Source organism: Larus michahellis, chromosome 19, assembly GCF_964199755.1.
Source record: "Larus michahellis chromosome 19, bLarMic1.1, whole genome shotgun sequence".
Taxonomy (NCBI): domain Eukaryota; kingdom Metazoa; phylum Chordata; class Aves; order Charadriiformes; family Laridae; genus Larus; species Larus michahellis.
In genome coordinates this window covers 8,388,819-8,411,923 of record NC_133914.1, presented here as the reverse complement: position 1 = coordinate 8,411,923, position 23,105 = coordinate 8,388,819, and the positions used below count along the sequence as shown (strand labels likewise).

General features: G+C 47.3%; 1 protein-coding gene across 7 annotated transcripts; it reads right to left on the bottom strand.

The window, feature by feature from the left end:
- Positions 1-2,931: 2,931 nt before the first annotated feature.
- Positions 2,932-20,381, bottom strand: HTR1D (5-hydroxytryptamine receptor 1D). Of its 7 annotated transcripts, none has more exons than XM_074563203.1 (5): positions 19,976-20,381; positions 9,096-9,191; positions 7,808-7,861; positions 7,559-7,599; positions 2,932-5,617 (listed from the first exon to the last, which is right to left on the bottom strand). In XM_074563203.1, exon 5 carries the CDS (start codon positions 4,758-4,760, stop codon positions 3,624-3,626), a length of 1,137 nt encoding a protein of 378 aa, XP_074419304.1. In that variant the 5' UTR covers positions 4,761-5,617; positions 7,559-7,599; positions 7,808-7,861; positions 9,096-9,191; positions 19,976-20,381; the 3' UTR covers positions 2,932-3,623. The 7 variants fall into 7 exon arrangements, with proteins under 7 accessions (XP_074419304.1, XP_074419302.1, XP_074419306.1 ...); XM_074563201.1 differs by having other exon boundaries at positions 9,149-9,191; XM_074563205.1 differs by lacking the exon at positions 19,976-20,381 and adding an exon at positions 10,179-10,697.
- Positions 20,382-23,105: the final 2,724 nt, after the last annotated feature.

The window sequence follows — 23,105 nt, the reverse complement described above, 5'->3', positions numbered from 1 at the left end:
CTGAACAGTCTGAGAAAGAATGGCAAAGATGCGGCCTTTGGTTGTACTGCCTCAGGAGGCTGGATCTGAGCAGGAGTATAGTGAAGAAGAAGGTGAACAGCAGGCATGCATTTGCAAAGGGTAAATCATGCCTGACCAGGCTGATTGCCTTGTATGATACATTGACTGCAGGTGTACATGAGCAGAGAGGAGTGTAATTTACCTTGACTTTAGCAAGGCTTTCAACAATAACTCCCACATTATCCGTGTATCCAATTTGGGATGTTGTGGTCTGGATGGGTGGACAGCCTGGTAACAAGCAGAATACTGGAGGGGACTCCAGAATACTCCAGAATACTCCTAGGACCTGTCCTGTTTAATATCTTTATCAATGGCTGGAGGAGGTGACAGAGTGCACTCAAGTCTGCAGATGACACTGAGCTGGAGGGTCCCGTGCATACACTCAGGGGCAGAGCCACTATTCAGAGGGACCTAGACAGGCTGGAGGAAGGGCCTAACAGGAACCTTATGAAATTCAACAAGGACAAATGCAAAATCCTGCATCAGGCAAGGAAGAACCCTTTGCAATGACACAAGCTGAGGACTGACTGGCTGGGTAGCAGCTCTGCTGGAAAGGACCTGGGGGTCTTGGTAGACAGCAAGCTGAGCAGGAGCTAGCAGTGTGCCCTGGCAGCAGAGAAGGCTATATTGTCAGAAGCATAGCTAATAAATCAAGGGAAGTGATTATCCTACTCTACTCAGTCCTTCTTAGACCACATCTAGAATACTGTGTCCAGTTTGGAGCCTCTAAGTACAAGAAAGACATACCTAAACCAGAGTGAGGTCAATGGAGGGACACCAGAATGGCCAAGAGACTGGAGAACTTGCCCCAGGAATGCAGAGGGAGGAGCTGAATGAACCAGGCTTGCTCGGTCTGGAGAAGAGAAGGCTCTGAGGGAACCTGACAGCAGCTCCCCCAGGACCTAGGAGGAAGTGACTGTTGGGAGACTGAGAGACAATAGACATCCGTTGAAAAAAGAGAGGTTCAGACTGCATATAAGGAAAATCTTTTTCACCATGAGGACGGTCAAGCACTTGAACAGGTTACCCAGAGAGGTTGTGCATCCTCATCCTTGGAAGGCTGAAGAGAACCTTGAGTAGCCTGGTCCCTTCGAACCTGAATTACTCTGATTCTCTGTATTGCATGTCCCCAGATCTGATCAAGGAATGACACACTTGCTGTCATTGCCTCGATGAGTATTTCTAATGAGATGTTGGCATGAGCTGCTCCAAGGCTCTGATTTCAAGGTTAGAACCAGGCATGATGCCACCTCAAGGACACTGTGGAGAAGGTCCCTAAGTGAAATGCAGACCAAAATTCAGCATCATTTGGACAACCCAGTGACAGCCTTGCTGCCAAGTTTTCACAGGAACACTGCGACCTGAGGGCTCACTGCTAGCATGACATCTTGAAACATAATATAGGAAGAGAATCAGTAGTTCATAAGGGACCTGGCTGAAGGCAAGGCCAGCCTTAGGCAGCATGAAGCCATATGGTGGGAAGTCCAGCCTATAGTTCTCAGCAGAGGCTGGTACAAAGCAGAAGACACCACCACTATGCTGGCCAGGCTGCTGGAGCGGAGGCGGAGAAACCATCTTCGATTCATTCGAGTCTCTGAGGAACTCAGACCTTCATTCTGGGTTCCGACTGTAACCCTCACTATCATTTACTTGGTTTGTCCTTTATTCACTTGCCCTAGTTGGGTCTTTTCTGTTTTCAAGCTGTAAAACCGGTATGTTTGTGCAGTTAAATCTGTGTGACCGTCTCCCTGTACCCTGGGCCCCTCAGGTCACTGGGCTGTGCCACATGAGCACGGTAGACAAAGGGGTCCAGAAAGTACAGGGTGCAGGCAAGATGGACAGCATTGAAAGAGGATTGGGGAAAAAGAGGAGAAACTTCAGATATCCAAAACCCCCAGTGTCTTCATGACAGGAAACCTTTGCCTATGGCATGAAAATAAGTCTACAGAGATCTGGTCCCGTGACTTCTGGAGGTACACACTCTTCAGGCTGGGACTGTCTCCCAGGTTAAATTGTTGGGGGACAGGAGAGGATTCCTGAGGGAATGAGGGGATATCATATATTACGGGCACTCTCATACTAGTGCTTATGCTATATGCCTATGGGAAACTTCCCAGGGTGCTCTTTGTTCTGAGGGTCAGCCACTGCAGGCAGCACTGCTGGGTCAGTTTAAAAGCAGTCAATGTCAAACAGAAAGGCTCCTCCAAATCCTTGAACAGCTGGTAGAGGATGTGAAGAGCTCCAGTGATGTGGGCCCAGAAGCACAAAACCTGTTTTTAAACATCAGCTCTTGAAACACATGAGCTCAACGGCTGACTGAAACCCTGTTGTGGGCCACTGCTGTCCAGGAAGACCTGTATCACCCAGACCCATGATGGAAAAGGTTGTTGCAAAATAACACAGACTGTGTCTTCTGAGGAGGAACTGGCTGCTTGTCTGCCTGCTTTAGAAGATGCCAATGTTCTGGAATATGCCATGTCCTATGTTAGGCTAGGAGACCTTCCCCCAGGCTCCACAAATGGTTCTTTAGAGTGACGAGGCCCTGAAGGATCCAGGAGTTGTATCTCTCCAGATTTCATGTAGTCACATAGGTGCCCTGCTGCAGGCCCAGTATGAGACTGTATATCCCGTTATTCTAGCAGAGGTGGTTATATCAACCTTTTGTGATACCGTACCTCAGCTACCACCAGACCAACGCTGCACTGGCGGTGCCATACCAGCTGTCCCACGAGGGCAGAAGACGGGACTGGCCTGGATACAGGGATGGCAGCCCAGAAGGGAGCCTACAGCTCCAAGTTATGCATTATGTATTAAAAAATTAAATAACAGAAACATAAGATCGAGATATTTTTCAATAATTTTCATGCTATTTATTTTGTAGTATTTCTGCACTGGCTATTCTATTCATGATAAAATATGTAAAAATTGTTTCAAATAAATTGTCTTCTTTCTACAGTTCACCAAAAGCAGAGCTTCAAATGCAGCATTCATGAACAGAACTTACATACATGCTATGGCTTCTATGCCCTGCTGCTTATAGTCAAGCTGTGTCACACAACTTCTGAAAAAGTTACAGGGTTTATCAGTTTCAAATAGATAACATACGTGCCATAGAAAATGTAGACATCAGATCCTGTTCTCCAGAAACTTTCTCAGCCTACATAAATTGTTAATAACATACAGCAGAAATACCGATGTCCTGCAAATATGCACCCATTTTCCTCCCATCAGGTTACAAAGGCATGGCAGAATTGGATAACGTGTCATCTCATTGTACAAACTCTGCTCTCTGCTTCATGCTCCTCCACTCGTTACAAAGCTTGCTTCATGTGTTGGTCTTACATACACAAACGATCACTGCAGAGACCACAGACAAGTTCTGCTATGGGATACAGAATTCCAGACAGAAAGTACCAAATTGGCAAGAAGTTCCCAGTTACATGCACAGCACAGGGTAGCAGCAGAGATGGCAATTACTACTCCGTACCTCAGGAATAAAAGCACAGAAAGTTTCCAGGTAGGCTGCCAGATTGCACAAGGGTCGGTAACACAACAGGAGAGGATCAAGACGAACACTTTTTGAAATGTATTAGTTTTTGGAAAGCCTGCTTAAATTCTTCATTAAAAGCTGTATAAATGACTGGATTGATCAATGAGTTTAAGTAACCTAACCACGTAAAAAAGTCCAGTAGGATGGGATGAAACCAACAAGCATCTTGGCAGATTGGTAGGACAAGGGACATGACAAAAAAAGGCAGCCAGCAGAAAATGAAAGCTCCCAGAATAATGCCTAAAGTTTTGGTGGCTTTCCTTTCTCTTGCAGCAGAAATTCTTTTCCTTTCTAGGACACTATCTGCCAGTTTTATTTTAACATGATTGATAAATATTGGAGATCCACCTGAATGGGAATGCCCTTCATGAAGGCTTGCATTAATGGAGCAGAGGGAAGACCCAGCAGAGCCGGTAATCAGGTGTGCAGTAGTAAAGCGTTTCCCATATAATGAGGGTGGCTTCAGAATCCTGGATCGAGCTGCTACATAAATTCTACCGTACAAGATCAGGAGGAGCACAGTTGGGATGTAGAAAGCTCCACAAGTGGAATAAATTGTGTAGGAAATTTGGTCTGTGTTCACAGTACACTTTGCAATTTCTTCATGAGCTTTCACTTGCCTCCAGAAAAATGGTGGCACAGAAATACTAATAGATATCATCCAGACCACGGCAATCATGAGCGCTGCTCGGCCAGCGGTCCGGCGTTTGGCATATTCCAAAGCATCTGTGATAGCCCAGTATCTGTCCAGTGCAATAACGCAGAGGTGTAGGATGGAGGCTGTGCAGCACGTGATGTCTGATGATAACCAGATATCACACAACACTTGGCCGAAGGCCCACGTGTGGGTGACAGTGTAAGCAATACTGATGGGCATTACTAGGACAGACACTAAAAGATCAGTCACTGCCAAGGAGCCAATGAGGTAATTTGCAGGTGTGTGGAGCTTTCTGGTCAGAAAAATTGTAATAACAACAAAAACATTTGCAAGGATCGTTGCCAAAGTTATAACAGACAGAAGGACCGACAGTGAAATCTTCATCCCTAACAGGGTCCTTTCATCCAAAGCCAGCGGTGTTTCAGTGAAATTTAATGACTTATTTGCTGGGCTCTGGAGAGAGAGCTCTGCTGAATGGTTATACTGAGTCATCCTCTGCTCTGATTTCACTTTTCACTTTCCAGTGTAATCTTTCTGGGACGATGAAGAAAGACGCTTACTTTTTTGCTGAAATAGAACTTTTCATACTAGAGTCCAACACTGAAGAAATATTTGCTTGTTGAAAACTTCAGCTTACACAGCATGCTCCTAAGCTAGATTTTCCATCACATCACATCAATGACATCATTGTTACAGCAAAATGTTAACATAATCATCCAGACACAATTCTGGTGTATAACAATACAAGTGGTACTATATGTGATAGGAATTTAGGTGGGTTTCATTTTCGCCTTGCAGATGACTAAATCATTCTTTATTATCTTTTATTCACACCTCCTTTCTGAACAAATCTTCTGTGAAGTGCATAAATCAATACTGAAGAGTGAAAGTCCGAAAAAGAAACATCTGGGCATGTAATGGATGCCCCTGGGCTTGGGACAAAGCTATCCTCAAGAGTATTTTCCCTTCCTCTCTAACAGCTGAATGTCGTGGTTTTGATATTTATAAGGGACGCTTTGTTAGGACAGTACCCAAGATATAAAACAATACTGCCTGGATTCCTTCTGTAAACTTAATTTCTGCCAGATTTGTAAATCAAGACCTCTTTTCAAAAAGTGCAGATGTCCGTTTTCATTTATTCCTCCAGACCATTCAGGTTTTCTGTTCAACATTCAGTCTTCAAATGCTGAACTCAGGTGTTGGGTACCGGAATTCAATACGTTGGTGCTGAAGCTCACAGCATGTTCCAAGTACTGAGATGTTCCTTATCATGCACATGGCGAATGACTGTAATGATTTGTGGAGTGATGACTCCCTCAAAAGAGGAACACTAGACTTGCTAAGGGGATCTGGAAAAAGAAAGCAAATGTTTTAGTCCAGAACGATGATACAAGAGTTCTGGAAGTTGAGGTCTCACAGTATACAACCTACAGACTTTCCATGCTTTTTGTTAGATTCACTTAGTGTAACCTGAAATCTTTACAAACCTGAAGAAAACATCCTAAAACACATTCCCTTGAGACCTTTCGCTCAGATCCAGCCACGAGTACCAGAATGACACATCATGCCAGCCCAAGCTTATGTGAAAGAGACCCTGAATATGGGTCATGAACGGCTTTGGGCTAACGAGAGAGATGCCGGACTTCTCTAAGAAGATAATCACCAGGCTGGCCTTTTCTCAACCATCAAGGAGAAAAGCCTCTAACAGTCATAACTGGTGCAGTTTCGTGGCATCTGACACAGAACTGAGAGTCACTCGAGTAGGAATCTGTGGAGGAAGAGCATCATACATTCTATGTGAAACACTAACTGTGGTGTCAAACAGCCTCTCTTGAGGAGCTCCGGAATCATAACGTAAGAAACAACACTTTTTGGTTTTGTGTGTTCAATTTTTTTACAAACATCCACCTTCTGTGAGTCAAACTTATTTTTAGAGATGCTTTTTCTTTTGAGGTGTATTTTTCCAATAAGGGGACCTTAGAAGAGTCACATATTTCACGCTAGACTATTACTTTCTTGATTTTTTTATTGAAAGGAAGGCTGATCCCTCTTCCTAATGACCATTTTGGTGACACAGAGCAAAGGTTCAACTTATAAGAATTTCTTAATATAAGAACGGCCATAGTGACCAAAGTTCATCAAATCCAGTCACTTGTCACCAACAATGGCCCATACATTCAGCTCAAGCCAGTTGCCTTTTTCTGATCCTTTCCCAACTCCAATACATTCTTTTTGAGACAGAGGGACCAGAACCACAAACAGTGTTAAAGATGTGAATACACCACAGATTTATACTGCAGCGTAATGGTATTTTCTGCTCTCTTCTCAGTTTCTTTCCTAGTGATTCCTGAGACTTACTTTGCCTTTTTAATCATCGCGTAGCACTGATCTGACATTTCCACAGAACGGTCCCAATTAATAGAATTCCAAAGCCATGAATGGTAACATCAGCATTTGTTCCTGTTTGCTCACTTTTTACACCTATCTGTATTGTATTCCTTCTCCTACTTTTTTAGCTAAGGTTCTTTGCAACTCTGAACAGTCAGTCCTTATTACCCTAAAGAGCTTTTTTTCATCACCAGATGTCATCACCCTGCTATTCGTGTACTTTCCAGACCACTTAATATGTTGGGTAGTCTGAGCCTTCTTTATTTATCTTTAAGAGTCCCTGGCAACGGGCCTTGTCAAAAGTCTCTTGAGAGTCCAAGTAATTATATCAGTTGGACTTCACCCAATCCATATACTCATCTGCTTTTGCAATTACTTCAACAGATTTGTAAGGCATAGCTTACCTTTACAAAAGCCAGTTTGACCATTCTCCAAAGCACCATATTTACTATGTGTACAGTAATGCTATTGTTTATTATAATTTCTGCAAACTGTCCAGGTGCACACATCAGGCTTGTGGATAAGCAGTTGCCTGCATCTCTTTGGGAGCTGGTATCACAGCAGCTATCTTGCCGTTGGCAGGTGCAAAGGGTGAACACCCCTGCTGGCATCATTCCAGTTTGGATCTTGAGGGGCACCAAGGTCTTTAGGTGAGCACTGTCTGATTGTGAAGATTTGCTCTTGTTCGCTTCGGCCAGAAATAAAGGTTCCACTCGTAAACATCCTCCAAATTCTTTTTAGTGAACAGGGAGTTCAGGTTAACCTTGTTTCTCTGTGATATAGTTCCTTTCTCTTCTCTGGTTTGTTTTTTCCCCCATACTTTTACCATCCCTTTAACTCTCTGAGTCAGTAATAGCTCCCTTCAGAGCTGTCACTGTCAAGAGTCTGAGAAATCTCTTTACCTGAATGTTGGGCTCATCGCACATCCCACGCTGGTGAAAATCTAAACCAAAACAACCACACAGACTGATTAGCAATATTAAAGACAATGACTGTAATACTTAAAAACTAAAGCCAAGTCCAATCTTGATTTCAGTTACCGCGAAAAATGCCATCGAGCCTTTCCCATATATTGCAAGTATCAGCCATTGTTCAGCGTTAGAACAATTCCAGCGATGTGAAATAAAACGAAGTGCGCATCACCCACTCACCTGTGCGTGAACAAATCCATTAGTAGTCCTGCTGCTTCCAACAGCTGTCCATCACTGTGGAAAAAAAAATCTGATGTGAAACATGGTATTTTCAGTCAAATGAACTAGTCTAGAGTTCAAATGAAGGATTAAAGTTCAACATACCAGTAAGCAGGACAGCCTGACACTGGGAGAAAGTCTTACTGAAACTAAGCAATGCCTCAACAAATACTGAGTTACAGAATTAATTTTTATAAGTACATGATGTACTGTGATGCGATCGCCAAAGGAAAAGAACCAATGTTTTTACAAAAATGCTGCAAGTCAGGTATTCACCGCGTGCTCGGGAAGGGTGCGTTGGCTGTTTGCTGCCCCACAAATAAGGCTGTCGTCACTGAAAGTAATTCTCAAAAGTAGCTCCAGGTCAGGTTTCTAAACCCCGCAACAGACACATCTTGCAGGATTTTTACTGGGGTCCTCAGAACCTTAAGTAGCATATATTCGTAAATTTAATAAAATCCTGCACTTGTGCATACAGACAAAGTCTTTTGATTGTGAGTCTTTCACTCAGAAGTACATATAGCATGTTGAGCAGCTCGTGTCCATCCTGACTGGCAAGGCAGCATCTATCAGAGGTGTACCAATAATCGTGCGGGGCAGCTCGTCAATATTATTGATTGGTTCCAGATTAAAACAGATTATGAGAGCGCATGGGCCTGACAGAATTTTTGTTCCCTACTTAGAGCTTTATCCTGGATGTTCACTGTGCTGACATTAAAATATATTCCCTGTGTGCTAAATTACCACCAAGGGCTATGGACTTATGCAGAATAAATTGTCAAAACAATCCTTCCCTTACAAGCAGTAAGGTGCCGCTACGCAGTATAACATACGGAAGTGTAAAATATGTATGCAGAATTAAAAAAAAAAACAACCAACAAACAAGCAGAGTGCAGTTTCTAAACACAACTGTGATGCGCTTCAGCTGGCTGGAAGCTCCTGGACTCCGTGAACAAAACCGTCAGGCAGTGCGCTGCTGCGGATACACACTTCATATACTATAAATAACCATCAAATTCAGTAGCTACTGAGAACACAGACTCACACGCTTACATATGTGTTTAGGAATCGGGGACTCTGAACCTACTTCTAAAAGTTTCCTTGAATGTACTTCCCTGTGATGCCTGTGTCGGAAACTGTTACTTAATTTGTGTGAGTTGGTGATCAACACCACTGATACAACAAAAAAAAATTAGGAACGGGACTCCAGTTAGAATTAGTATATTAGGATGTAATGAATTTTAGTTACCTTCTAGCTAAAATGAATGTCTTCCCAATAATTTAGTATTTCAATTAAGTTACCTTTTAGTCAAGAAAAAATCCTGAATAAAGGTAAATTATTTTCCTGTTGAAAAAAAAAAAGAAAAAAAAAGTCATGTTCAAAGTACACGCACTGAAGAAAAATAAGATTAAATTTCAAGTAGTCATTAAATTAAGTCAAGTACAAGGTCATACATGTAGCTGCATATTAAGAAACACAGAACACCAATGCATTGATCGGACACAGACATCCTGAACCACTGGGAGCCCGGACAGAGGACGAGGCCATCCGGCACCTTCAGCTGGGAGCCACGTCCCAGTGCGAAGTTTGCCTAGGCAGATTTTATATGATCTCCGGAGCGTGAGGAGCACCGAGTAGAACCTGATGATGTTATCACCTCTAGATAGTGTTATTGTCTTCAGTATGTGCAATTTACAGTCTGGGTAATTGCAGGCCGTTAGCTGTGGTGCCTAAAGTTGCGTTTGCGGTGCTGTGGGCATCGGCCCACGTCATCGCTCTGGCCCCCACCATGCAGGACATGGGAGGTTTTTCACCCCCACTTCTCAAGATGGAGATCCTCTCGGGTGAGCTGGCTGCATCAGCACTGTCCTTGGCCCGTCTCTGCTTGAGCTTCACAGGGTACCCTTGGCCATCGGCTGTGGGTATTTTTTCCGTTCAAAATGCCTGAAATAAGTTGAAGGTGATGTCACAGCCTATCAGAGGGAGGTTTTCACAGCACAGCACGTGTACAATGCATCGCGTGGGGCGAACTGCAGGGTTGTGTTGGATGCTTGCAGGCAAGGCATCCTACAAGGGCAGTCAGGAGCAGCAGGGAGCAAAGGAGGCCAAAGCTGTCCTTGGCTGACCCACACTGCTGTCCCGGTGGTTCAGCCATATCCAGAGTGGCATGCAGGTTTGGCAGCTGAGGGAGGATGGGGCAAACATAGACCCATGCAGTGAGGATGATGAGAAACCAAGGCGCAGAGTGACCTTGGAGTGAAGATATTTGACAGCGATGATAAACCACAGCAAGCAGCAGAGTCAGGAGAGCCAGAGGGGAGAGAATGGCACCTTCTAACTGCAGGACCACCAGAGGACAGAACTGCCCTCTGCAACCGCCTCTCTCCTCCACCCTAGATGCGATCTGGGCTGACCATGCCCCTCGTCTCTACACCTCCAACAGTGCTGAAGTTTGCACAGGGGAGGAACCTTTTGGTCAGTTCCTGTGTCCACACATTCAGTGGCTCCTGGGAAAGTCCATGGGGGTGAGGAGATGTGTCATCATGTCCTGATATCCTGGAGAGATTGTTTTTCATTCGTCAAAAAAGAAGGAAAGAGGAAAGACAACTTAATCAGAGGGAAAAGTATTTAAATGGAGAGGCAATTTTAGACAGTGCTATTTAACTTAGCAGACAAAGAGAAAGCTCAGTTGAGGGTCTGGAAGGTGAAGCGAGACACACATTCGATGTGAAAAGAGAAAAAGAGAACACGCTTTAGCTATCGGTGATAACCACTGGGACTGCTTCATAGTTCAGGGTCCTTTCTTAAAACCAGGCACTTCTTTCAAAAAGACGCTTTGCGTTCCAGCTCTGCCGTTAAACTAACACAGCGAGGGCAGGGAAGCAGGGGAGGGTCCCTAGCCTGGTTAAGCTGAAGGAGAAACCAAGTGACAAACCGTGACAAGGCAGGACAACTTGCAAGCGGGAGGCTGCACGGCACCACAGCTCGTTAGAATAGAGTGCCATCGTGTGGCCTCTGCGCGGGGAGAGACTGCCGAGGAGCGCCAAAGATGATCAGTCCAGAGTGCAAACAAAGTCATGACGCATTTCTGTCCTTTCTGGAGCACAGCTACCATTTCTGGAGGAGAGGGTGATCCTTGCAGACAGCAGCTTCACGGTGCAGCTGACGACGCCTTGGGACAAGCTGCAAAGAGAACACTTCGGTGCGCCCAGACCCGTGTTGGAGGTAAATAGTATATACAAAAGCAAGTACGTTGAAATGGATTTGCTCTTTCACTGAACAGAACAGGAAAAAAGGAGAACACGATGAAATGTCTTTTAATAAGCCAAACGTTTCCTTTTAAGTCCACACTGAAATTGGAGGAATTGGGGAATTCATTCTCTCCCCTTGTAACTGGGTAACAACCAGGGGGATTGCAAAGGGGTGGCTGAGACCAGAGCTAAATTTCAGCAAACTACTGAAAATCCATTTGCTGTGCTGTCTTTTTGTGACCAATTCTAGTTTTTCATTTTAATGTAGAATCCACTGTCTTGCCGAAATAAAACAGGTATATTCCAACATGCTGAAACCTTGACCACTAATAAAGCTACTCCCTGTGTGAGCTGACAAACACCAGATCGGACTCCTAACAGGAATCACACCTTTGAAAGCTACATTTCATAGGAGAAATCAAGAGAGGGAGAAATTTTTGAATAAGTTCTCGCATATTTGGGACAATTGACTCAAGCACACAGCGTAAGAGTATCTGCAGAGTCCAACTTGGAGATGAGAACCTTGGAGACAAATAAATATATTTATCCTAAATAGATTTAGAATAAACTAGAGGAATCTGCCACTCCATAGATCGTAATCAAATCAGGATGCAGCTTCTGGGAGAAAACCAAGGCAATGCCATAGTCTAGGCACTGAGAAATGAGATCCACAGAAAAGAATCTGTGTAAAAGTAAAAAAAAAGGTAAAATCTGTAAAATGCAATGTGAGTAGCTTTGCATGCATCAATATAAAGACTAGATATGCTGCAAAGGTAACCATAGTCCTAACCAGTTTCATAGCTTTGGATTAAGCCGCCTGGAATACATAACATTTTGCAAAAGCTATCAATAGCATAGAATAAACCTGACAGGAAATAAAATATATATGTACCTTGGACGATAAAGTAGGATTGGGCTGCACTGTGTACTGAAGAGACTGCCACATTGCCATCACAGATAAAGAAGAAAAGTCATTGGGGGGATTAGTTTCAGAACTGCAGCGGGAGCTTGGTTAGCTGCTGTCCGTTATGCACAAGATAATGTGCTTTTTGAATTTACACTTGGCACCTTGAAAAGAAAGCAGAGTAATCTAGAACAGGTGTCCTCACACGATGAGGAGACGATTTCCACACTGGCTACACAAGCTAAACTCGGAGCCAAACACGGGGAGTGTACACAAGTGTCCCCGTTGCCCTGAGACAAACCGCTGCATCCCTGGGAGGGAGGGATGAGTACAACGGCAGTTGCTCGTTTGTTTTCTGCCCAAGCAAAGATCAGGAGCTGGAAGGCCGTCCCAGTTTTGGGGAGAAGCCAAAAGCACCTGCAGGTAGCGGCAGCCCTTGAGGCCCCGGTACCACCATGCAGCACTTAGGGCAAGCTCCGTCTTGGCTCCTGTGCTCTCCCCCACGACGTGCGCGGCAGGGTGACGGTTCCTACGTCGCTGGCCCCAGCTCCAGACAGGGAGGGCTGGGCAAGGTTCAGCTTTGTAGAGCACGGGGCAACTTTTGCTGGCAGGAGGAAAAAGGCACTGCCCTGCTCTCAGCCTCCTCTTGCCCAGCCTCAGGCCAGGGCTGTGTGCTGGGGGCTGACCGCACAGGGTCCTGCCCCCCGGCAGGCTCTCGGGGGGTGCCTCTCGCAGCACAGCACGAAGGGTGAGTCCCCCGCCTACGTGCCAGGCAGGCGGCGCACACACCTGCAGGCACCTGCCAGCGCAGGCACCTGCATCGGCGCGCACCAGCCCTTCCCACACCTCCCTGCGTCCCGGGAGCCGTTGGCACTGACATTTCACACGGGATCCTGATGCCCGATTTTTGCAGGCCCTTGTGTTAGTAGAATAAATCATTAGAAGTTCTTCAGACTCTGAGCTGAATCAACAGGAGCATGAGTTTGCACCTGAAGCTCTCGTGTGTTTAGGGAGCAGCAAGGCCGCTGTGCTACGGGGCAGAGCGGTTATTCTCATCATTCAAGATGCTTTTGAGATCTCGGGTGTACTTCACATCAGCACCAAACAACTTTTTAATACAGGAATATATTTCAAGAAACAGAGCTCTAATACGCCAGTCGTGGCTAATTTGCACCCTGCTGACCTTTCTTTGCACTGTTTTCATCAGCATTTCCGAATTCAGTGTGGGCTTAATGTGTTGTCCAACCAATATGGGGAAATTACAAACCTCAAATACCAGAAGTAATAGATTAACTGTTGATCAATAACACTGTACTGTGTTGGTCATAATACAACGAACTGTACATTTTCTAAGCTATTTATTAGAAAAAGTATTTTCTTTGCTTTATTACATTAGGTCTATACTGATGTATCCGTTCTGTTTGCTATGGATATAACATTTTCCAGCGGTTATAAAATCCGTAATATGAGCACTGTTTTTAGCATTCCTCTCCTTGTCCCCTACTTCAGTGATGCATCACAAAATAAAGTTAAGGTGGGATTCATCGCAGTCGACGCGGACACCTAAAACTCAGCCAGAGCTGGTCAGCCCCGACAGGCAGCCGAGCACCTCTCGTCACTGACTGTAAGGGGAGCTGGTACAAAGGAGTTCATGTTCCCACAGACGTCCAGGTGACATTGCGCATGTTCCCTCCAGCACGGGTCACGCAGCACAGCTAGATCTCTACTGCTAGGATCATTGTGACTATTTCAAAGTAAATCAGGCAGGTCTATTTCATTTCTTTGATATAGAGAACAGTAGTCTATATGATAAATTGTATACAAAACATTCCCCATTTTAAATAAGCAACTATGATAATTAGCAAGGAAATCCTGGCAATGTTCAACACCTTCTCTCCCCTCTCCCCACCTTACGTTTTTGCTCAGCCTTCAAGAAAGTATTGATATTTTTTCTCTCTTGCCTTTATAGGCAGCTAGCCTGTATTAGCTATCCAACCCATTGCTAAATACCAAGTTAAAACTGCTGTTACACCTTATAGCATAAATATTACTTATCGAAGAGAAAGGTTGGGATTTAGTGGTCAGTGATGCTGGCAAATACTACACTGCAAAAACATACTCCAGAGTATGTTACCGACAATTGCTTTGGAGGGAGCAGGGGCTAGAGCACTTAGACCTGACATTACCTAGACTCCCTCAGCCCTACAGATGAGAAACACACACAATGCAAAATCTCCTGTAAACTTTTTCTTTCTCACGTGGCCACGCCCATTATCGTTCGATGTCGTATAACTGAGAGGGCCAGGGAAATACAGCAGGGTGTGAGATTGTAACGCAGACCGTGTCCAAGTGCCTGCAAGGTGGGACCTGGGACAAGCAGAGCGACACTGACTCTGATCTGGATGCTCTAACTGATGCAGAAGGCCTGACCCGGCACATCTGACATTTAAAGAGTGGCTGATCATCTCAGGCTCCCTCTGTGGAGGTGATTACTTTTCCCTCCTGTCCCAGAAGCCTGTTCTAGGTGGTGCCCATTTCTTTCCAACACCTGCAAAGGAAGCCTGGAGTGACTCCGGCACTTCAAAGCCCAGCTTAAAGCTCCCAGCCTTGCCTGGAGCCTGTAAGCAGTGGCGGACAGCAGGAGAGACGGAGCAGGGCTGGGAGATCAGCCAGGGTCTCCCGAGTACCTGCCCCAGAGCACTGAAGCTGGTTTAGAAAGGGACGGGCGATCACTCTTAAAGAGTGCCTCTGGGCTGCTTTCAGACTTTTCCGAGTGTTTAATGATGTCCTAATTCCTTTATTTTAAAGTCAACAAAATGTTGAGCAATGGGAATTGGGCTCATACCGAGTGCTCTGGAAAAGCCCAGTGCATTCAAGGAAGTCCTCGGCGCTTAAGCCTTGGCGCTTTTAAAATCGGCTGGGATTACAACGATAAGTGCTTGAAAGAGACGCAAAGAAGGAAACGTTCTTGCAGATCTCATCCCAAGTATCCTTGCTCAGTTCAGCTCTGCACATCACCTATTGATGCTTTATTTAACTTGGCTGCAGTGTGCGCAGCCATTCCCATAAGACTTCATTTCCGAGCACAGTGGTGCACTAGGATTTCTCAGGGCCATCCATATGCACCATGTTGCACTTTTATGCTTTAGCTATTTTTTCCTTGCCTGACCTTTTCCCCAGTCCAGAAGTCAACAAGAATTACATTTTTTCCAGAAAGTATCCTACAGCTTTGCCTGTTAAGGGATTTGGAAAGCATCGGTTGATGTGCTAATACCTGCACTTAAGTAAACAGTCAATCCTTAAAAATGCAAGCAATGATGGTAGAATTGACCTGCCTTTTTACTCAGACATTTACTCAGAGCATCCCCCATACTGCCAACACTGTCTTACACTTGTTGGAAGAAGCACTCATCCATCCCGCTTCCCCTTACCCTCTGTCCTGGAGGCAACTCAGGCAGAAACTGGTTAACAACTTTTGCTGGAATGATCTCGCCTTGAGCTGGCAGCCAGATGTGTCAGAGAGCGCACAGGGGTTTAACCTACACGCTTGCAGAACGAAACGCGCAGCAATTCTACCGCGACGGGAACAAGGAGGGCCAGCAGCTGGCGCTTTCAGCCGTGGTTTGGGTGGTGAAGGGGATGGCATGCTTCATCCAGTGCAATGACGCCGGAGGGGTTCCAGCATACTAGGTAAGAGGGCGAAGAAGGTTAAACTCGAGTTTAAGAACAAGTGCAAGGCATTTAGTTCAGGTAGAAACAAGCAGCTGCCCTACTGTGTGACGGTGAGTAAAAGTAAAAGTGCTAAGTAAAAGCTCTGCACAGTGCAGCACCGACGCGCGCTGCCAGCAGCATTGCTGGTATTGTGCCTTGGCAAAATGGCCAAGACCTTGGCAGGTGTGTGACTAGGAGTAAGACCTCGACTAGATGTTGTTGTGTTCACCTTGGACACGGCCAGACGGGAGCCCTGTGTTCAGCTTTGGGCACCGTTCTCAAGAAGATAGGGACATAGATAAGAGGAAAGCAGTGAGAATCATCAGAAAAGCAAAGGTATGAGAATAAAGTGAATGAACAGCAATGTCTGGGCCAGAAAGGACACAGCTGAAGGAGACGTTCAACAGTCTCTGTATGCATGAAAGCCTGATGCAGAACAGGAAGGAATAGTCTGTTCCCCGTGGCTGGGACTAATATCGCTGAAAGGAGAGGGAGTTAACTGCAGCAAGGAAGACTGAGCCATTAGGAAAACCTTGCGGGTGGTAAGGGCAGTGAAACTCTTCAAGTATTGCTTGGGGACACTGTGACATTTCTGTCACAGAAGGTCTTTAAGAGCAGGTCAAACAACCTTTCTGGAATGCGATTTCCAATAACCAATTCAGCACTGGGGAAGCAAAATCGATCAGGTAAGTCTACCCTGTGTAAAATGGTGCAAAACATAAGAATTTTCTTCAACTGCAATACAGTGTAAACTTAGCCAATTCAAAATGAACAAAAACCCAAGACAGGGCAAGCTTTACAGAACATCACAGTTCAGATCCAGAACTGGCTCAGGACTCAGCACTGGGTGCTGTGCTGCTCCACGTGGGCAGAGGAATTCAGGTAATTTTTATTGCCTTCAAGCGCAGACTGGTGAGGAATGACAGCCGCTTACAACAGCTGTCCCTGGGTGGCATTGGTACACCAGAGCTCCCAGCCGCCACCCTTTCAGAGCACGAACAGGAGGAAGGTGGGCAGTCGGCTGAATATGAGCCAGCAGCGTGCCCAGGTGGCCAAGAAGACCAACAGCATCCTGGCCTGTGTCAGGAACAGTGTGGTGAGCTGGACTAGGGAAGTGATCATCCCCCTGTACTCGGCACTGGTGAGGCCCCACCTCGAGTACTGCGTTCAGTTTTGGGCCCCTCGCTACAGGAGGGACATTGAGGTGTTGGAGCGTGTCCAGAGAAGGGATACAAAGCTGGTGAGGGGTCTGGAGGACAAACCTTATGAGGAACGACTGAGGGAGCTGGGGTTGTTTAGCCTGGAGAAGAGGAGGCTGAGGGGAGACCTCATCACCCCCTACAACTACCTGAAAGGAGAGTGGAGAGAGATGGGGGCTGACCTCTTCTCCCTGGTGACAAGTGATAGGACAAGGGGAAACAGGTTCAAGTTATGTCGGGGAGGTTTAGATTGGATATTAGGAAACATTTTTTCACTGAAAGGGTTATTAAACATTGGAATAGGCTGCCCAGGGAGGTGGTGGATTCACCATCCTTGGAGGTGTTTAAAAAAAGGGTAGATGGGGCACTTAGGGACATGGTTTAGAAGTGGTTTTTGTCAGGGTAGTTAAAGGTTGGACCTGATGATCTTAAAGGTCCCTTCCAACCTCAGCGATTCTATGATTCTAGGATTCTAAGGAACTCCCCATAACTGTGCCAGGCAGAGCACTACACCAAAGAGTTGTCTTTGACAGCCCGTTGCGTGAACCCCTGTGGTGTTTCTCCCATGTCCCTGGCTTTCTGAGTATTGCTCCCTACTAATTTTCCACCTTCCTCTCTCACTGCACTCTGAACTGTGTTGCACTCCTCTGCCTTCTTACTCACCTTCTAAGATACAGACACAAGGTCGCCTGACACACAACGCATGTTCCTTTTATTCCTGAACATTTGTAAGGCACTATGAAGTAGCATTCCCACAGATGACCTGTTAAGAGCTCTCCAGCTACAGAAACCTGGGCAAATATGCCGAACAGTCTACAGGGTTTATGGCAATGACGATGCTTATTTTTCCCCTGGTTTAAAATAAACTCCCCTCGCCACCCCAATTTCAACGAGCTCAGAGACGGTAAAATTTCTAAATTCTCCTCTGCACAATGCCTCTGTGCTCACAGAGGGTCGGTAACAGGCAGGCCGGGAGCTGGCGGGACAGCCAGAAGGAACATCTCAGCTGGGTCCTGCGCTGCAGCTCTGGGGACGATGGAGAGCGGATTGTAACTGGTGCGCACTCCGAAGGGCGTCTCTCTTCACGTGCACCTCCGAGCGCGTGGCCAAGGGGGCAGAAAGGAATCTTTACTCAAAAGGCAAAAGACAGACCGGTCAACTTTTTATGCTAACTTTTTGTATCCGGATGGTTCCCCTTGGAGCTGTATGTAGTAGGACAACTCTAGTCAGGCAAGCGGCTCCAAGACAACTGCATTGCCTTGCGTGCAAGAAGACTGTTACCTTTGCCATTGCTTTTTGTTCTGCATTTAGGTGAGGACAATGCACTGACATCGTGCTCATTCTGTGTTAGACACCGAGAGTAGCCAGGTCCCTCGCAGCTTCCTGCATTTTGACATCTCTCAATTTAAGAAACATTCTTCCCAGATTTCTAGGAAAGCTGCAAATCAGCATTGTTCGCACCACAGAGATGGTTTGATTTTTTATTTTATTTCCTTATTCTCTGCCATTTACTCACACATGCCTGCGTTACACGTGCTCAATTTCTATCTCCTCCCAGCCCATCACAAGTGTGATACGGGGAGTGACCATCAGCTGCAAAGAAGACAAAACAAACTGTGATTTTGGGAAAAGTGGGTAAGTCATCTCTGGTGAAGATACTACTCTGAGACCATCAGGACATGGGAGTAAATGGGAAAACCAGAAAACGTTACAGGCAACATGAAAACCAACACATTGACAATTTGTCCGATATTTGTTCATTTTAATATTTGAGAAGCATGCACGACGTACGGCCTAAATCCTTTTTTATGATGCCACCTTAACTTTGGGGAGAACATGAAAAACAAAAGCCATTCTGTGTTGAGGAACTCACGGATCCCAGACATTGCTTCCTGAAATAATCCGTTTAATACTCCACTGACAACAGTTCCTGCGATGAGGAAGTTACAATTACTGGCAAAGTAATTCTCATCGCTCCAAAGCCTGCTGTCCACGTAGTTTTGTGAAGAAAGTTTCTTCCTTGGGGTTTGCGTCAGGCTCACAACTGGGAAAGGGACTGCCTTTCTGGGGAAACTTTATTCTCCGTGAAGTCCTTGTTCAAGTCCCATGCGCTGCTGCCCACAGTATCCTGGAAAAATCAGGACCATCTCATGATCACAGGGCAGCGCTGGCAGCCCTTGTCCTTGGCGGGCTCCTGCTCTTTGCTGTAGTACCAAAACTGGTTCACATTCATCGTTGGCTGCAACATGTGACATGGTGGCAGTGCATGGGCTCCAGGTGAGAAAATGGTGGGCTTTGTCCTGGAAATCCTGGCTTGCATCCCAGCATGTACGTACGCACACAAAGGTGAGGACTGCAGGCGTACGACATTACAGTGGAGACGCCCAGCTTTGAGCTAGCACCTAAATGGAGGTGACGCTTGGTCACCATCATACCCGAATGCGGAAGAAACCAGGCAGCCAGGTCACTTGTGGTGTCCACACCAGGATGGTGCGGGATAATGCTGGGACAACCATAACAGGGCAGATATCCAGGCCGCGCTCACCCAAAGCTTCCCCCCACATAAAATCATACTTTTAAAGTGGTCGATTCACTTACCCGGTATCACCCTATACCTGGGGGAAGATACCCGCAATATCCATTTAAAACTCCAAATCGCCTGCGGGAGCAAAGCCCCCCTTCGACACGAACCCGCCCGATAACGCCCGCGCCCGCCGCCGCCGCCGTCCCCGCTCCGCCGGGGCTCGGCACCTTCGCTCGCCCCATCCACCGCCGCCCCCGGCCGGGGCGATGCCGCCGCAGGCCCCGGCCTTTCCCCCCGGCTCCCCGGAGCGGCGGGTACCGGGGAGCCCCTCGGCGGGGCCGCCGGGTCTCCGTCCGGCCGCGGCGAGGCCCCTCAGCCCCGGCGGCGCGGCGGGTCTCGCCCTGGGAACCGACTTCCAGGGGGCACCGCAGGCGCCCCCCGCCCGGTCGGGTCAAGCGGCGGCGGCGGCGGCGGCGGCTGCAGCCCGCCCCGTCGGCGCGGAGGCACGGCCCCGGCACGGCCCTGCCGCCAGCACTCACCCGCCGTCCCCGCCGTCCCGCTCTCGCCCGGCTCTGGCAGCGCCCGCCCTAAATACCGGCGGCCCCGGCTGGGCTCGTCCGCGCCGCCGCCGCGCGTCCCGCTCCGCTCCGCCGCGCCGCCGCGGGGCCCGGCCGCTCCTCCGCGCGGCGGCGGCTCGCCCAGCCCAGGGGCCGGGCCCGGGTTCTGCCCGTCGGGCCGGAGCGGGGCGGCGAGGGGAGCCCCGGCAGCGGGCGGGGTCCGCACCCTTCCGCGCCCCTACCCATGGAACACGGCAGTGGCGGGCGGCGGGGCCGCGGGGCGCGGCGCTGGTCCAGGCGGCGTGAAGATAAATCACCCAGCGGGGTGCGGAGGGTGCCCCGAAAAGCCACCGAGCCCCCACCGATGTCCGGGGGCAGCCGCGGGCTGAGCGCTCCGCTCCCGGGCTTGACCTTGCCGCAGGGGACACCCGTGTCCGCGCGCTCCCCGCCTCCCGCGTCCGGAGCCGGGAGAAGCCGGAGCGCTGGCTCCAGGTCTCCCGAGAGATCCAGTTAGCGGGTTTTAACTGTTTTTAGTCGGTAATGAGAAATAAAAACTGGTTTGGGGGAGAAGCAGTAACTTCGTTCAGGCTCGACCAAACATTTATAGAAAAGCGATTCAAATAAAGCCAAGGTCTTGAAAGAGCAATGCTGAAGTCACAGCCCCTTTGCGGTACCATTTGGCCTTAAACAGATTTTAAATTAGCCATTGACAACCGTCTGTCTCCATTTCCCTCTGGTGGCTAATTTACATATTGGATTATTTTCAAAAAACAGCTAATCTCGTGATTTTTGAACACTTACTGCTGCGGATAGCCAGGCTTAGCTGTCTACACCACCTTGTCTCAGTGTGACAGGCTACAACTCATTAACGCTCAAAACGTTTGTGCTTGTTGCCGCCCTGAGGTCAGTCTCATAAGAAGTGTCATGCTTTCTCCAAAAACTGTAGAGGGTTTTATCCCAACTTCATCTCCTCACAAAGCTGGCTACTCCCAGGACAGCAGCATTTCATCTATTCTCCCTTGCAATACAAGACATAGAACATGTTTTTGAACCCGAAGAGGCTGGGTATTCTGTAAGTCACAAAGCTGCAACTCACTTAGGAATGAGAGGAAAATGGGGGCTTTTCAAACTGCACCACCATGCTGTTAATCTTATTTACAAAAAAAATGATAATTCGCTGCAGCATCATGTCACTTCCAGGCTGGGAGAGGACACACGGTGAAGCTTTTGAGCCTCCAGAATTCCCTAGAGACAGACTGAGACAAGTGTAGCTACAATAGATTTTCTTCGAAAGTCTAGAGAAGGTGCCTCTCAGCTTATTTTTCTTCCAAACAATGTGGGTGTTGTTTCGTGGGTGGAAATGTGTTTGGTGCGATACAGCGCGCAAGGAAAGATGTTGGCTCTTTTGTATCTCCAACCGAAGAATAAATTCCACCCTCCAGGCGAGAGATCCTTCGGGGAATCTTGCAGAGCTTTGCAGCAGAGCGTGCGGGCTGGTCTCAGCTCCCGCTGTCCTGCCGGTCACTCTGCAGGCAGCGCGTGCCTCACCCCACCGCCCGGAGGCCGAGACCAGGGTCCCCACAGCACAGGGAAGACGTTTGCTGTAAAGTCCCTCTTCTCCTGTGCTGGGGCTTCGCAGATGTGAGCTGAAACATTAATTCCGTGCAGAAAAAGGAAGTGTTTGGTGGCTTCCCTTAGGCTGACTGGGAAAACCAGAGGGAATTTCAAGGTGCAAACTGGTCTTCAGATATTTTCGAAAAAAGAAAAAATACATTTTTCATCTCCCTCCGACTTTGATCACCCAGACACTCTCTTGCCTAATAACGGCTGTAGCTCATTTCACTCACGCTTTATAAGGTCAAAATCAGTGTTGTATTTAATATCCTGTGTTGAATGTCCTGCTTAGAAAAATAACGCAACTATTCTTTCTTGAGATATGTTATCTTTTTTTTTTTTTTTTGGTGGGGTGGGTGCACAGAGAGAATTTGTGCACATGCCCAGAGACTGTATGAGTGTGCGTCAGTAAGACAGGCAGATCTACAGATAAAGGAGCCTTTGAAATGAGTCTACTCTTCTGTTTAACACTGGGAAAAAAATATAGCTGCATTGGCAAGGTTGACAGAGTCACTAGAACGTGGTGGTGACGCTCGGTCTATAGACTCCTGTGTTGGAGCAGTTGTAGCCATACAGCAGTGTAGCTCGGGGACATTTGCAACCACTTGGTGCTGTCTGAGGCAGGTCCTTTGGAGAAGATCTGGGCTTTTCCTTGGGCTGTGGGACACAAAGTCTTATTGAGTGTCTTCCTTGCATCCATTTATTTGACTTTCACATGGCTGATTCCATTTTTCCTTTTCAAATTCAGCCCATCTCAGCAGTCCTACCTCTCATTTTGCTTCCTATCATGCATGACTGTTTCTCACCACTGTTTCTCACAGCTTAACAATTCCCTCAGCAGTCTGAGCCAAGGCTAGGATGCAGCCGAGACTCGGGTCCCTGGGGCAGCAGGAGGAGGGAAAGGTCAGATGTGTACAAGGAGAATGAAACCTCGCTCTTCAGAACCTCGAGTGAACGCCTCACCAGCGTTGGTGATTGCTCTAAGGTGGTGAAGTGCATCTCCTGGGTGTTTGATTTCAAAGGGCTCAGGTTTTTATTCCCTTGCTGCAGAAGAAAGGCTAAAAACTTGAGATTTTCACAGTGTGGGAAGCAATTTACTTCCTTGGTGTAGCTGGAAGGTAAGCAAAGACAAAGCGGATGCTTTCCTTCCCAAGGGCAGGAGAGTGTTGGCTGGCCGGTCCTAGGAGTGAGCCCAGGACCTTTGGTTCTGACACCTGCTCTGGTCTGACCTAGCTCAAGATGAAACTCATAGATTAGGCTGCTGTTGCTTCCCCTACTGTGACTACCATGACTCCCCAGGGAAGTGAGATGATGATTAATTATTTAACTTTTCCAGACACGCTGGGGAAGTGTTTTCACTTGTTTGAGCTGACAGGAGGGGTGGCAGTCGGTAATAAAGAGCTCTGCAGCATCGTGTGTGTGCACAAACTAGTCTGCTTCTGGTTTACTTAAAGACTGCCGTGTTATACTGAACACCAGCACCACTCACACGAGTCAA